The sequence below is a fragment of the Leptodactylus fuscus genome, chromosome 11, assembly GCF_031893055.1.
Source record: "Leptodactylus fuscus isolate aLepFus1 chromosome 11, aLepFus1.hap2, whole genome shotgun sequence".
Taxonomy (NCBI): domain Eukaryota; kingdom Metazoa; phylum Chordata; class Amphibia; order Anura; family Leptodactylidae; genus Leptodactylus; species Leptodactylus fuscus.
In genome coordinates this window covers 34,327,959-34,341,782 of record NC_134275.1, presented here as the reverse complement: position 1 = coordinate 34,341,782, position 13,824 = coordinate 34,327,959, and the positions used below count along the sequence as shown (strand labels likewise).

Here is a 13,824-nt window from a genome sequence, read left to right as displayed (position 1 = left end):
GTGGACAAGAAACTGGGGGCAGATGAAGGGGGGAAAAGAAACTGGGAGAAGATGAAAGGGGGCATGAAACTGGGGGCAGAGATGGGGGGATAAGAAACTGGGGGCAGAGATGGTGGGACAAGAAACTGGGGGCAGAGATGGTGGGACAAGAAACTGGGGGCAGAGATGGTGGGACAAGAAACTGGGGGCAGAGATGGTGGGACAAGAAACTGGGGGCAGAGATGGTGGGACAAGAAACTGGGGGCAGAGATGGTGGGACAAGAAACTGGGGGCAGAGATGGGGGACAAGAAACTGGGGGCAGAGATGGGGGACAAGAAACTGGGGGCAGATGAAGGGGGGGCATAAAACTGGGGGCAGAGATGGGGGGAAAATAAACTGGGGGCAGAGATGGGTGGACAAGAAACTGGGGGCAGATGAAGGGGGGAAAGGAAACTGGGAGAAGATGAAAGGGGGCATGAAACTGGGGGCAGAGATGGGGGGATAAGAAACTGGGGGAAGAGATGGGGAGAAGAAACTGGGGGAAGAGATGGGGAGAAGAAACTGGGGGAAGAGATGGGGAGAAGAAACTGGGGGCAGAGATGGGGGAGAAGAAACTGGCGCAGATGAAGGGGGGGCATGAAACTGGGGGTAGATGAAGGGGGGACAAGAAACTGGAGGCAGAGATGGTGGGACAAGAAACTGGGGCCAGAGATGGGGGATAAGAAACTGAGGGCAGATGAAGGCGGGCATAAAACTGAGGGCAGAGATGGGGGGACAAGAAACTGGTGGCAGAGATTGGGGGACTAGAAACTGGGGCATATGAAGGGGGGCATGAAACTATGGGCAGAGATGGGGGGACAAGAAAATGGGGGCAGATGAAGGGGGGACAAGAAACTGGGGGCAGAGATGGGGGACAAGAAACTGGGGCATATGAAGGGGGGCATGAAACTATGGGCAGAGATGGGGGGAAAAGAAACTGGGGGGCAGAGATGGGGGGAAAAGAAACTGGGGGGCAGAGATGGGGGGATAAGAAACTGGGGGCAGAGATGGGGGGATAAGAAACTGGGGGCAGAGATGGGGGGACAAAAAACTGGGGCATATGAAGGGGGCAAGAAACTGGGGGCAGAGATGGGGGGGCAAGAAACTGGGGGCAGAGATGGGGGGACAAGAAACTGGGGGCAGATGAAGGGAGGACAAGAAAATGGGGGCAGAGATGGGGGGACAAGAAACTGGCACTATCGCTTAAACTCCCGGGCTTCCAAAGCTACGGCCTTTGGGCAGTCAGTCCTGACCTCTATGGGCCAAGAAAACCCTCCCTAAGTGGGGGATTACTTGCTACCTCCCCACTTGTGCTGCTGTATGACGACAGGGAAGCTTTGATTATGAAAGATAATCTGTTTTCCCTTAGTCATAACAGCAGCACAAGGCTCCCTCCCTATCACTATTGTGATATCATTGTTATGAGTTGTATAGATTATGTACTCTTGTATTAACACGCAGGTGGGAGGTCCTTGTGCCCTCTTATAGGGCCAGGATGTAGCTGGTTAATGAATTAAAAATTCCATCTGTCCTACCAGCACACAGGGGCAGAATTCCCCACTTGTGCTGCTGTTATGACTAAGGGAAAACAGATTATCTTTCATAATCAAAGCTTCAGAGCCCTGGGTCATGCACTGGGAATAAACAGTACTGCAGTGGATATGGCAGTTTTCTGTATCGGAATTAGTGTGAAAAAAAAAAAAAAAAAACCACCACAATTATTAAAACACAATGTTAACATAATCATAAAGAGAGCAGCGTAGTATGGCAACTGACTCACTTTACCTAAACCCCTATCATTACATAGCAGCGATGGACTACTTAATGTTACTCACCTCTGGGTGACCCTGCAGAATAAGCGGAATTTTCTTGTTACACAGGACGGGTTTGTCCCTGGAGCCACTGGCCAACAGGGGGCTCTCTTCTGTCACATTGTTCTCATGGCTAGTTTGTGCCAGTGCAGGGTCAGCGGGAGTTTCTATAAAGATAAATAGCTGGTCCATGAGCTTTCCAATGTCATCCTGTATATAAGAGAGAAGTCACAAAATGTCTGAAAATACATATATACATATATATCATATATTTTATATCTATATATTCATTTACATATATAATGTCAATTTATTATTTATTTCCTGTTTGTCCATCAGCAGTACACACAGGATATTAGTCCCCTAGACACAATTAGAAATGCTTGTCCGGTATAATTAGAAACTCAATCCCCAAACTAAACGCCCTCCCCCCAACTTCTAATTGACTTCATTTAAAAAAAATATATCAAAAAATCTATATATACCTATATACCTGGGGTAGTTACGTGACTGCCCCAGGCACATTTTCTGATGATCCGGTGATGGTCTGTTTCTGCATTTCCAGAAATGAAGCATCACGAAAACTCCCCCACCCCCGTCCTTCTCATACTTACCCATCTTCATTCTTCTGGTACCAAGTGGCACCTCCTCCGCTCTGCAGGCGCCTGCACAATAGAGCTTAATTGTACAGACCCCAGCAGAAGTGAAGAGAGAATACCACGCATGCACAAGAAGTCCACAGAAGAAGATGCCGACGAGACAGAAGACGTTGATCTCCAGGACACTGAGGATAGGTAAGAATGATTGTGGCTTAGTGAGGAACTTAGATAGATAGGGCTACTAGTCCATGGGCTAGCTAGGAAAACAGGGAGGGGGTATGAGAGAGGGGGATCATGGGAGTTGTAGGTTAGGACAGCAGGAAGCTAGGGAACAAGGTAAACAAATATAGAGGATGTCAGGAGCTCCTAGAGAGCCAGAAATCACTCAAAACACTGCTGAAGGTATTTTGGTGCAATTAATAATTCATTAATAGCTTTAAATACCTTTTATAAAAAAAAATAAAAATAAAAAAAAACACAATTAAGACTGTTAAATATTATATATTTACAATATTCTCTAGCAGACATGGGGTTAACACTCTACTGACATCATATCTGTTGTATTTTGGGTACATGGGTGCGGTTAGAGTACACCATTTTAGAAATCTCCCTACATAGCTGTAACATGGAAGGTAACACCCACTCTCATGAATATAAATGAGTGACAGACACACACGTCGTCGTCGTCATCCATGAGGGGGATCCATGGGGAATCTATGGCAGGTCTGTCTGCCATCCCTCTCTGTCATCCTGGACAAGATGTCGTGAATATCCCAAGTCCACCAACCAGATGACAAGCATGAACCAAGCTGTAACTACAAGATATCCAGATGATTTAACTTCTCTGAAGATGTAAGCTATTGACAATTGACTGATATTTGTGTTATTTGGACATTTTCCCTGTTCCTGTGTTTTCCTTCAAGATATTAATAAACCTCTACACTGATTTATAACAAGCTGACTTCTTCCTATCGTGGACAAGGCCAGGTCCGGATATTTAACAGTGGACACAAGTCTCACCGGCAAATACAAGATATTTAACAGTGGCGAGCCAGCCTTCCTCCGTTACTTCATGGCTATTTAACAGTGGCGAGCCAAGCACGGTTGGTTTTTTCCTGTTTTTCTCGTTCCGTTCACTTACAATTAAGGGGGAAGAGAGGAGTATTTTGCAAGTTGTATGAATTGCAAGCTTCAGGAAGACTTCGAAAAAGAACTTATATTGGTGAGATACAGATGACTGTTGTACGTGTTATATGATACGGAAGCCTGTGTGAGGAAAGCCTGTGAGGAAATACAGAAGGACCACAAGTGCCAGACGTACTGAGACGTTCTGATGACAGGGACCAGCTGTTCCAAGGACAAGCTAAAGCTTTCTACAGTGGTGAGTAAAGATTTTACTTTTAAAGTATGGAAAAATTTGAGTCATTGTCTAAAAAGTGTAACGTTGAGTTTAAAATTGTGTCTAGTGACAATTTAGCGAGTATATGGCAAGATTTGTATACACAATGTGAGCAGGCAAATTCTAAGATTGAAAATAGAATTTGTTCTACAAAAGAGAAGCAGGTATTTAGGAATATTGCTTCTTTGGTAAAGATTTTTAATGACGTGGTAACAGAGAAGAAATTAAGTAATAGTATGCATAAATCTGTTCAGACAGATAATGAGAAATCTCAATATGTTGACAAAGAGCACCATGTGGCAGTAATGGCCATAGATGGTGAGGAACAAATGATACAAGAAACTGAATTGAAATTAAAATCTCAGGAATATTTGATCAATCTGAGTAAAGCCATTCCCACATATGATGTAAAGATCCATGTGTGTAGAAACTCAGAAATTTTTGAAAGCCATGCAGAGAAATTTGATCTAAATATTGAACAGAGAAATAAACTGTTTAAATTATGGCTTCCTATTGATTTTACAGAACGTTTATCTGCAAAAATGTCTTATGATAACGAGTCAAATGATTGGTTAAAAGACAGTGATGTGGAGAGATTAAAGAAACTAATCTGGTGCACTAGAGGTGACAGCATGCCAACATCTGACATACTGAATGAGATAAAGATTGGCAGAAAAGAATGTACATTTGCATTCATGTCTAAATTTGAAAGGACATACAAAACTGTCATTCCAAAGGTGAACTCTTCATCTATGGTGAAAAGTTTTGTTAAAAAGTTCAAATTCTTGGATGCACTCACCCTTGCCAGTGCGTCAGATAAGAAGACTTTATTTGAAGCTGCTAGTTTATTGGACATGGCCAGAAGACATCAGAAACATATGTCAAATGTAAATCGAGTATGTCCAAAGCAAAAAGCAAAGCCTATTAAGAGACATCTGTCAAATCATGTTAAAGTGTCCCCTATTTATAGGAGGGAAAGTGACAAAATCTATGAGAGACGTAGGAAATTACATGTTGCATATAAACCATATGCCATGCAAGAAAATCCACAAATTGAAATTCCATTATTAACTGAAATTAAAGAATTGCAGCCAGCCAAATCTATTGAGTATCTGCAAAAGAATGTATCTGGGAATGTACCAGTTGTCTCCAAAATGTCAGATCTTCCCAGTAACCAAGAGGAATTTGAGCTACCTAATATTCTTAGGAAAAGGGCAAGCTTGGCATTCTCTAATGACCTGGTGGAGTTATTGTGGGATGTGATTGACAGGAAGGTCAGGGGTCGAGTTTAAAAGTATCTCTGAAGGAATGACTGTCTATTGAGTATTTACTTATGTACTATCTGGCTATGTAAAGAGAAATCCCTTTTACATGAGGAGAAGTCCAATGATCAGGTATAACCCACATGATTATGTGATAATGTTTGTAAAATAATCCTAATTATGCTATTGTGAATAATACTATGGATCATAATCATAATATACACACACACAGGAGGAGAGTCTGATGTGTGGTGACAGATTTTTGTCATAGTCCACTCTCTGGATGCAGAGAGAGGAGGAACATGTTATGTACAATATATGAATATATGACATGTATATGAATATATGTACAATATATGAATATGATCAAATAGTATTAGGAATCCATAAAGTTATTAAACTTTCCATTGGTTAAAATCAATATTGTATTAATTTGGTTTTTGCTAAAGTTTATCTATTTTTCAGATCAGAAATGTCATACATGGAAAATGGATCAGTTCAATCAGTGATGTCCATTCATTCATTCATCATTCTTTCCTTCTAGCCAAAAGAATGCATGGAGTGTCTAACTATTAATGAGTAAACAAATTATCGTGGTGTGACTAATAACAATGCATGATAAAGTGATATAAGTTATAACTTACCTTAAGCATGTTTTTCAATAGTTTCATGTAAAGTCCATGTTTTTAGGATTTTCAAGTTATAATCCATTTTGTTTAAAGGCATGCAACTAGGCATGGAGCTCTTACTTACTGTGAGAATAAGTGTTCGTTCATGTGGTCAGTTGATTGACAGCAACACATTGTGACCTGTGACCCTAATGGGCTGGTCAGTATAAGTGTTAAGTGTTATGTGTTGAGTCGACTGGTGTATACAACAGATCTGTGACATCACAAATAGGCCTAAGAAAATCAGGATGCATCCAACAAGGAGAAAAAGAAAATATATCCAACAAAGAGATGTCTATTTTCTATTTTCTTTTTCTATTCTTTCTATTTTCTATTTTTTATCTTATATGATCCTCTATATTAAATTGGGAAATTAGCAAATATATGTGAAATCCATTGAAAGGAACCTCATATGTTTATACCTACAGGAAAACCAAGTGTTTAAGTCACATGAGCTGAGAGAAAAGGTGACAGCTGCACTACAAAGCAAAGTTATTTTAGGTGAACATTCTGTAGGAAAAAGTAGCTTTTGAGAAGATACAGATAATCTTCAATATATTTGTTCAAACCTGACAAATAATAAAGGTTTATTGTGGTAATTGGATCATGGGATAATAAATATATTAGTTATGGTGGGAAAATCTAGTTAGCTATAGCCAGTATTGCAGTATTGATTTATTGTATTATTATTCATTATGTATTCTTACATGTACACACACACTTGCATACACTTACACACATCAACATCTACAAACATTGGGAAAACAAACATTGGGAAAACAAACATTGGGAAAAATATGTCTTATATGCAAATGAGATAAGCTAATCATCTTCATGAAAGGAGAAGCATAATATCATCAAAGGATATGGGATATCAAGAGAGATAGTCTCTGGTTTATTCTTTAAACTTCTGATTATAGGATGTGACATTTTGAAATGTTTATGTTTTATATACTTATTTCATATATATGGTATTCATATACAGCCAGTACACAAGAATATATACAGTTAAGTGTAAGACAGAGTCAAGTGTGTAAGTCTTGTCTCTATTCTTGGTATTGGAGGTATCTGAAAGGTTAAGAAGGTCACAGGAATCTGTGAAGAGACGAGGTGTTAAGAGGAAACTTTAGGCACATACGTTTTTATGAATAAAGGTTAATATTGTGTCTCAGATAAAGAACACAATGATATTTAATAAATGAATGTTTAAAATAAAATAATATCTTATTAAAAAGGAAATAAAGTGATTAAACTTTAGAAAATGTATGATTAAGTATAATATAACACATTCATATAGGAACATATGTTTAGTATAATTGGTGAAAAGTTCTAACTAAAGAATAAATATTGTGATTGTCTATAGAATGGTAATTAATAATCACATTATATTTCAGAGTTATGTTGCAATTTGTCATCACAAGTAAATTACACATATATATTCATACATATAGATATAAAGATATATATGTTGATATATGATGTTTATATAGATTATTGTATCCAAAGTACTATTATCTGATAGTTTGATAAATGTATTGAATATCAATATTTTAATAAGTCAAATATAAATATTGATACAATGTAAAGAGAAGTATGATATATAAATGAGTGGTATGGTACACTGTGATATTATAGTTTAGTTAATTGCCTAGTTTGGCTTAGCTATTAGGGAAAGAAAACTTTTCTTCAATCAAGTCCAAGATTATGATAAAGTTTGATATCAAATGTTAATAAAAAGACTTTAACAGTTACAAGAAGAAGATGTGCGGGAAAAGACAAAATCTGAAGGTATGATGCTATATGCTTAAGCTTATGCCAAGGACTGTGTTTAAAAATTATTACTGGAGGTTGGAACCTTTGATCAGCTGATGATTGGACAGATATAAAGACGTCCACATCAATGTTTGGTGGAATCTTCTCTATTTCAAGACTTCAAGTTGTTTGGTGAGCAAAAGGGTTGTGAATGATAGAACCCGAACACAGATATTGTGTATCCAAGAGACTGAGATTCCAGGACTGAACCTTACTGACAAGCAGCAGGGATGATGTCAGAATTCACACTTGCCTTGCTTTTGCAGTATTGCTCCAGAAGTGTCACATGATTCTACAGTGACAGGTGGTCAAGGTAATTACCAAAGGAAACCCTTCTACAGTCTGTCTTGGTGAAGTGAAACATAACATATGGACTTTGTTGTTATATCAATATCTTCATAATATGAACTTTAATGGACAATGTTATAATATCTGCACAACACGGAGGAAATCTAAAGGACTTTAAGTCAAGAACTACATTTGTGGTAATAAGCCTTCTATTATGATGGAAGAAGAGATGACCAGAAGACCAGACGATGAAAGAAGAGCCGTCATCAGGTGTAGGTTAGATAGTGGATCAAATTGTTTTCATCTTTGATCACAGTTTACCATAACATACCATAATATTTATTAATGACAAAATTTATTGCAAATTGATGAAATTATTGTTATATGGACAATTAATGAAAATTAAGTTCCAGCAAAGAAGAAAGAAGATATAATCTAATTGTATGAATATTGTTGTATGGTATATCTTGAGAGTTCAAACAGATATTTCACTCTCAAAAGGGGGAAATGTTAAATATTATATATTTACAATATTCTCTAGCAGACATGGGGTTAACACTCTACTGACATCATATCTGTTGTATTTTGGGTACATGGGTGCGGTTAGAGTACACCATTTTAGAAATCTCCCTACATAGCTGTAACATGGAAGGTAACACCCACTCTCATGAATATAAATGAGTGACAGACACACACGTCGTCGTCGTCATCCATGAGGGGGATCCATGGGGAATCTATGGCAGGTCTGTCTGCCATCCCTCTCTGTCATCCTGGACAAGATGTCGTGAATATCCCAAGTCCACCAACCAGATGACAAGCATGAACCAAGCTGTAACTACAAGATATCCAGATGATTTAACTTCTCTGAAGATGTAAGCTATTGACAATTGACTGATATTTGTGTTATTTGGACATTTTCCCTGTTCCTGTGTTTTCCTTCAAGATATTAATAAACCTCTACACTGATTTATAACAAGCTGACTTCTTCCTATCGTGGACAAGGCCAGGTCCGGATATTTAACAGTGGACACAAGTCTCACCGGCAAATACAAGATATTTAACAAAGACCCTCCTATAAGAGGAGCCCTGCCCTACTCAGCCTCAGTAATTTTTATTTATCTTAAAACCCTTTAGAAGAGCAGGAATCTTTTTATCTTTTCTTTATATGAAGCTTCCCCCACTGTGAAGACAAAGCCCATCCAGGGGAAGCAGAACTGGAAAAGATTTCATGAGATCAGACTGCAGATTCCCAGTAAGCCTGTGTGTAACAGATGCTAATGGATGGGGCTACTTCACTTAGTAGAAGTCCAGCTTTGCTGGTCATCTTGCAGATCGTGCTTAGGTAGACGATTCTGCTTGAGGAAAATGCCCAATGAGGAAGCCTGGAAGGAGCTTAGAAGTGGTTGAAGCCGCTCTCTACTCCGGCCATTTCAACATCAGGGCAGAGTATGACCATGGTACTGTTGCCCCAAAATATACAAGGTAGAACATCCATTACTACGTTTTTTTTCTAAACACTGCAGATGGAGCATAATGGCCTCTGAGGGGTTCGCCCTTAGGTCAGGTAGTGTTTAAGGAGGCAACACATTTCCCACCCAAGTAGTATTGCTTTCTAAGTTCCCATGTGTGTACTGTCGGCGGATGAACAGGAAAGATGAAATTTACCTTATGAAATTTGCATTTCCTGTAGACCGGAGGAAGTACCACTTACCCACTCCTATTTGTTGCTTATTGCTTGGGTACCATACTGAGGCTGAGTAGGGTGTGGTTCCTCTTATAGGATGGCCTTAATTGTTTAATTAAAGTTCATTGCTTGTTAACCTGTCTCTTCTAATTGTATCTAGGGGAATACTATTCCATGTGTGTGTATATATCTCTATCTATCTATCTATCTATCTATCTATCTATCTATCCATCTATCTATCTATCTATCTATCTATCTATCTATCTATCTATCCTCTCTATATGGATGCATGTAATGTATACACACATATATACATAAAATTGATAATATATATATACATATACACATACACACACACAGTGGGTAAGGAAGGAAAGTATTCAGACCCTTTAAATTTTTCCTTCTTTGTTTCATTGCAGCCATTAGCTAAGATCAAAAAAGTTATAATCTATCTATGTGCCAAATTTCATACAAATCCGTTTAGCCGTTTTTGCCTGATTGACTAACAAACACACAAACTTTCACATTTATAATATTAGTAGGATATTACACATTATTAGTTTCCTCTTTACCTGGCTCATGTTGGCCAAAAGGCGGGATAGTTTCTGGTGGCAGCCCCACACATGGAAGTATATGAAGCAGAGCTGGATGGGGCTTTAAGGGAAATCTTTTATTTCATGTCAGTTTATGCCAAATGAAGAAAGCTTCAAACAGGAATAAGGCACCGTGCTGTGCATGTTACTGTATGCATGGACTTCATATTCTACAAAGTCATTAATTTTGTGAAGTTCTGTTTAGCAAATGAAAAAGGCAAACACATCCTTCAGGCCAGAGGACTCTTATTAATATGTATTACACAGCTCATCCCGAAAGCTATATACTGACTGAGTGGAAGACTGACGCTAGGTTCACACTAGCGCCCAGAGTCCATTCTGAGCTTTCCGTCTACTGCATGCAGAAGACGGAAAGCTGTTAGACCGGGTCCGTCCGTGAGCGGCGGTGAGCGTTTTATGCTCTCCGCCGCGAAACCGTTTTTTTTAAAACCGGACACAGAGTACCGCATGTCCGACTCTGTGTCCGATTTAAAAAAAACGGTTTCGCGACGGAGAGCATAAAAGGCTCACCGCCGCTCACGGCCAGACATCTTTCAAACCCATTCAAATGAATGGGCATGAAAGAGTCCTGCAGGTTATCGTCTCCTGCCTCTGTTTTGTGCAGGAAACGGAAACCTGCATGAACAGAGACCGGGCGCAGATGTGAACGAGCCCTTAGGCTTATCCTAGTAAAACCAACAATGCTGTGACTTATTTTACATGGCCATTACGACAAACATTTTCACACACAATACTGTTATAAATCCTTTAGCCTTAGGAAAATGCTGCATAGTAAAAAAGCCTTCAGTAATTGAAGGGTTAATAGTCTATTTTTGTCGCTGAACACAATGGAGTGAATGAAGAAAAGAGAAATGTAAATTCCATCAATATTTGGTGTGATCTTTGCCCTTTGGAGGAGAAGTCCTGGAAGTGATTATATGGACCCAGACAGAAATCAGCAGAGAGAAAAGAAAACGCCAGTTTCAGTATAAAAATGTCAGACCCCATTATAGTCTTAAACAATGTTTACCCTCAGACTATATAGTGGTCCGTCATTAGGGTTCCTTGATGGATTCGAACAACAGAGAGCCATGTACAGTTGTGAACCTAGCCTTATACTTCTCCCAACAACCTTGTTCCATTTTGGGCTTCATAAACCAAACCAACAGCCATATCTCTCGATTCCCACAAACACATGCACCCTCAGCTCAGTCGAGCATGAATGCATACCTTCCAACCTTTAAAGGACAGAAAGAGGGACATAATGTGGGCGCATTATGCATGCCGTGGCAAATAGCTCCGCCCAATTCTAAATTGACTCCACCTATTTCTCTTTGGATACACCCTACACATCTCTCCTCCCCACATCTCCCACTCACAGTACATACATGCACCCTACATTTCTCCCCCCACACGGTACACCCTGCACCCCACACCCCTCATCTCCCATCCACAGTACAAACATGCACCCTACATCTCTCTCCCCGCCACAAAGTCGACCCTGCACCCCACATCTCTCCTGCCACACAGTCCACCCCACACCACACACACACACACACACACACACACACACACACACACTTCTTACAAACAAAGACATGCCTACCCAGTCATGTGCCTAGAGAATACCACGTGACCATCTGAGGTTAAAAGGTCCTTATTGAGTATAAAATTTAGCCTTTACACTTGGATAATAGCCGGTGGATCAGGGAAAAGTTTCTTAACGAGCAAAACACTTCAGGGGCATAGCGGGACAAGCCGTAAGCTGTCAGGGAGGGTGGGACAGTAGTGTAAAATCAGGACTGTCCCACCAGATCCAGGACGGTTGGGAAGTATGTGAATATGCCCTCAATAGGGAGGGAGGCAAAAGCCGCTGTCCGACAGTATGGGGAATGTTGAAATCCACCTCCCTGATCCTTATCTCCACTAACATTTGCCATTAGGGAAGAGTCCAGGGGCCCCCCATTCACAATACAGGATTGGTGTAATATGTATATCCACCCTAGGGCTGCCATATTACAACTCTATACGTCTTAGAGGTTGAGTGGATGAGGCCTGTTCTGTTTGACTTATAGTTCATGAACAAAAATCCAAAAAACTATGGCGTGACAGCTAGAACTTCAGATATATCACTATCAAATAACATCACCACAATGTGAAGGATACTGAGGGAGCAATCTGACAACCCCTGGATCGGTCGCTGATGCCCAGCAGGACGTTGTACTCCATGAAGATCTCATTGGCTGCAGACAGTCTTATATCTGTGTTGATGTTAATCTACCATGATGAAGAGATGATATTTGTGATGTGTAAAATATAACAAACCCCTCCACCTCCCTCTCTTACTTCAGATGGTCACCTCACCTTCTTTTGGTTTCTGTTGATGGCAAAGATGACCACAACTGTGACAAAAGCAGCGGTGATGGTAACAGGTATACTGGTGACCCAGCTATGGCTGCTGGAGAACATCTGTGCTGTGGAGTAGAGGTTCGTCCAAATGGAGGCATAAATGACCTAAAAAGCAATGTAAGGTGTCCACAATAAATACAAGTTTTTGACACTTTGACAAGTTAGTAGGTATTGGAGTGTACAGTAGGTCCGTTTTTTGTTTTGTCTTTTTTTTTTACAAAAAAATTGTCAAATCAGCAACACAAAAAGTACACGGGGAACCCCCCAACCCATTCTTGCCTGAGAACATCACTGAACAAGGGATGGAATAGCGTTTACCACTCCAGATGAACTGGAAGATCGATTTTTGAAGGAAGCGCAGTTCTGACCGGGGCACCGTAACTGGGAGAGTTTCAAAGAAATAGAGAAGCTTAAGAAGAAGAGTAATTTTAACTGCCGTAATGCAACCTATGAGGGCTATATGGAGAGGGCGCCATTTGTCTAAAATAGAGCAAAGCTTGTGGAAGAGGCGAGGATAATTGACTGAGTAAAAAGAGGAATACATCAGAGACAGGGAACGCTCCCTCCACTGCAAGTCAAAGCTAGACCGAAGCAGCTGTAGGGGAGAGTCAGGGATGTTAAGGGGTAACACTTCTGTCATGGTGGGATTAACTTTATAACCAGAGAGGTCACCATAACTCTTTAGCACCTGGAGGAGGTTAGGGAGGGATGTGTGAGGGTTATTAAGGGTCAGGAGGACGTCATCCACAAACAGACTAATCTTAAAGTCCCTATCCCAAACTGCAACACCCATGATATCAGGGTTGGACTAAATTAGGGAGGTTCCCTTGGCGCATCCCATTATGGATGGGGAATGGGAGAGAGAGAGAGTTAGGGAGTTAACCATAGCTAAAGGTTGGGAGTATAGCGTTCTAACCACTGTAACTTTTTAAGAGTAGCAATCGTGAACGACCATTCAAGACAGTCAAAGGCCATTTCGGCATTCAGGCTCAAGAGAATTGTAGAGATAGCAGAGTGGTTGGCAACATCAATTAAATCCATAGTCCTTCTGGTGTTGTCTCCCCCTTGACGGCAAGGGACAAAACCCACCTGGTCCTTATGAATAAGAGAAGGCAACCAAATGCCAAGATTGTTGGCCAATACCTTTGTGAAGAGTTTTAGGTCAGTATTCAGAAGAACAATTTGGCGATAATTAGAACACTCCTAGTGATCCTTACGGGTCTTAGGAACTATGATGATATAGGAGTGAAGCATGGTTTGTGGGATAGAGGTGCCCTCTA

At 40.4% G+C, this 13,824-nt stretch overlaps 1 protein-coding gene across 3 annotated transcripts in view; it reads right to left on the bottom strand.

Annotated features, from left to right (window-relative positions):
* Positions 1-13,824, bottom strand: part of TMEM268 (transmembrane protein 268) — a 59,284-nt gene that overhangs the window by 24,311 nt on the left and 21,149 nt on the right. For 2 of the 3 annotated variants that reach the window (XM_075260209.1, XM_075260208.1), the window contains exons 5-8: positions 12,500-12,649; positions 12,302-12,412; positions 10,115-10,186; positions 1,855-2,040 (exon numbers count right to left, since the gene is read on the bottom strand). In XM_075260209.1, the coding sequence (XP_075116310.1) occupies positions 1,855-2,040; positions 10,115-10,186; positions 12,302-12,412; positions 12,500-12,649 (519 nt within the window). The remainder of the gene's footprint in view (positions 1-1,854; positions 2,041-10,114; positions 10,187-12,301; positions 12,413-12,499; positions 12,650-13,824) is intronic. The other variant, XM_075260210.1, reaches the window with a different exon arrangement.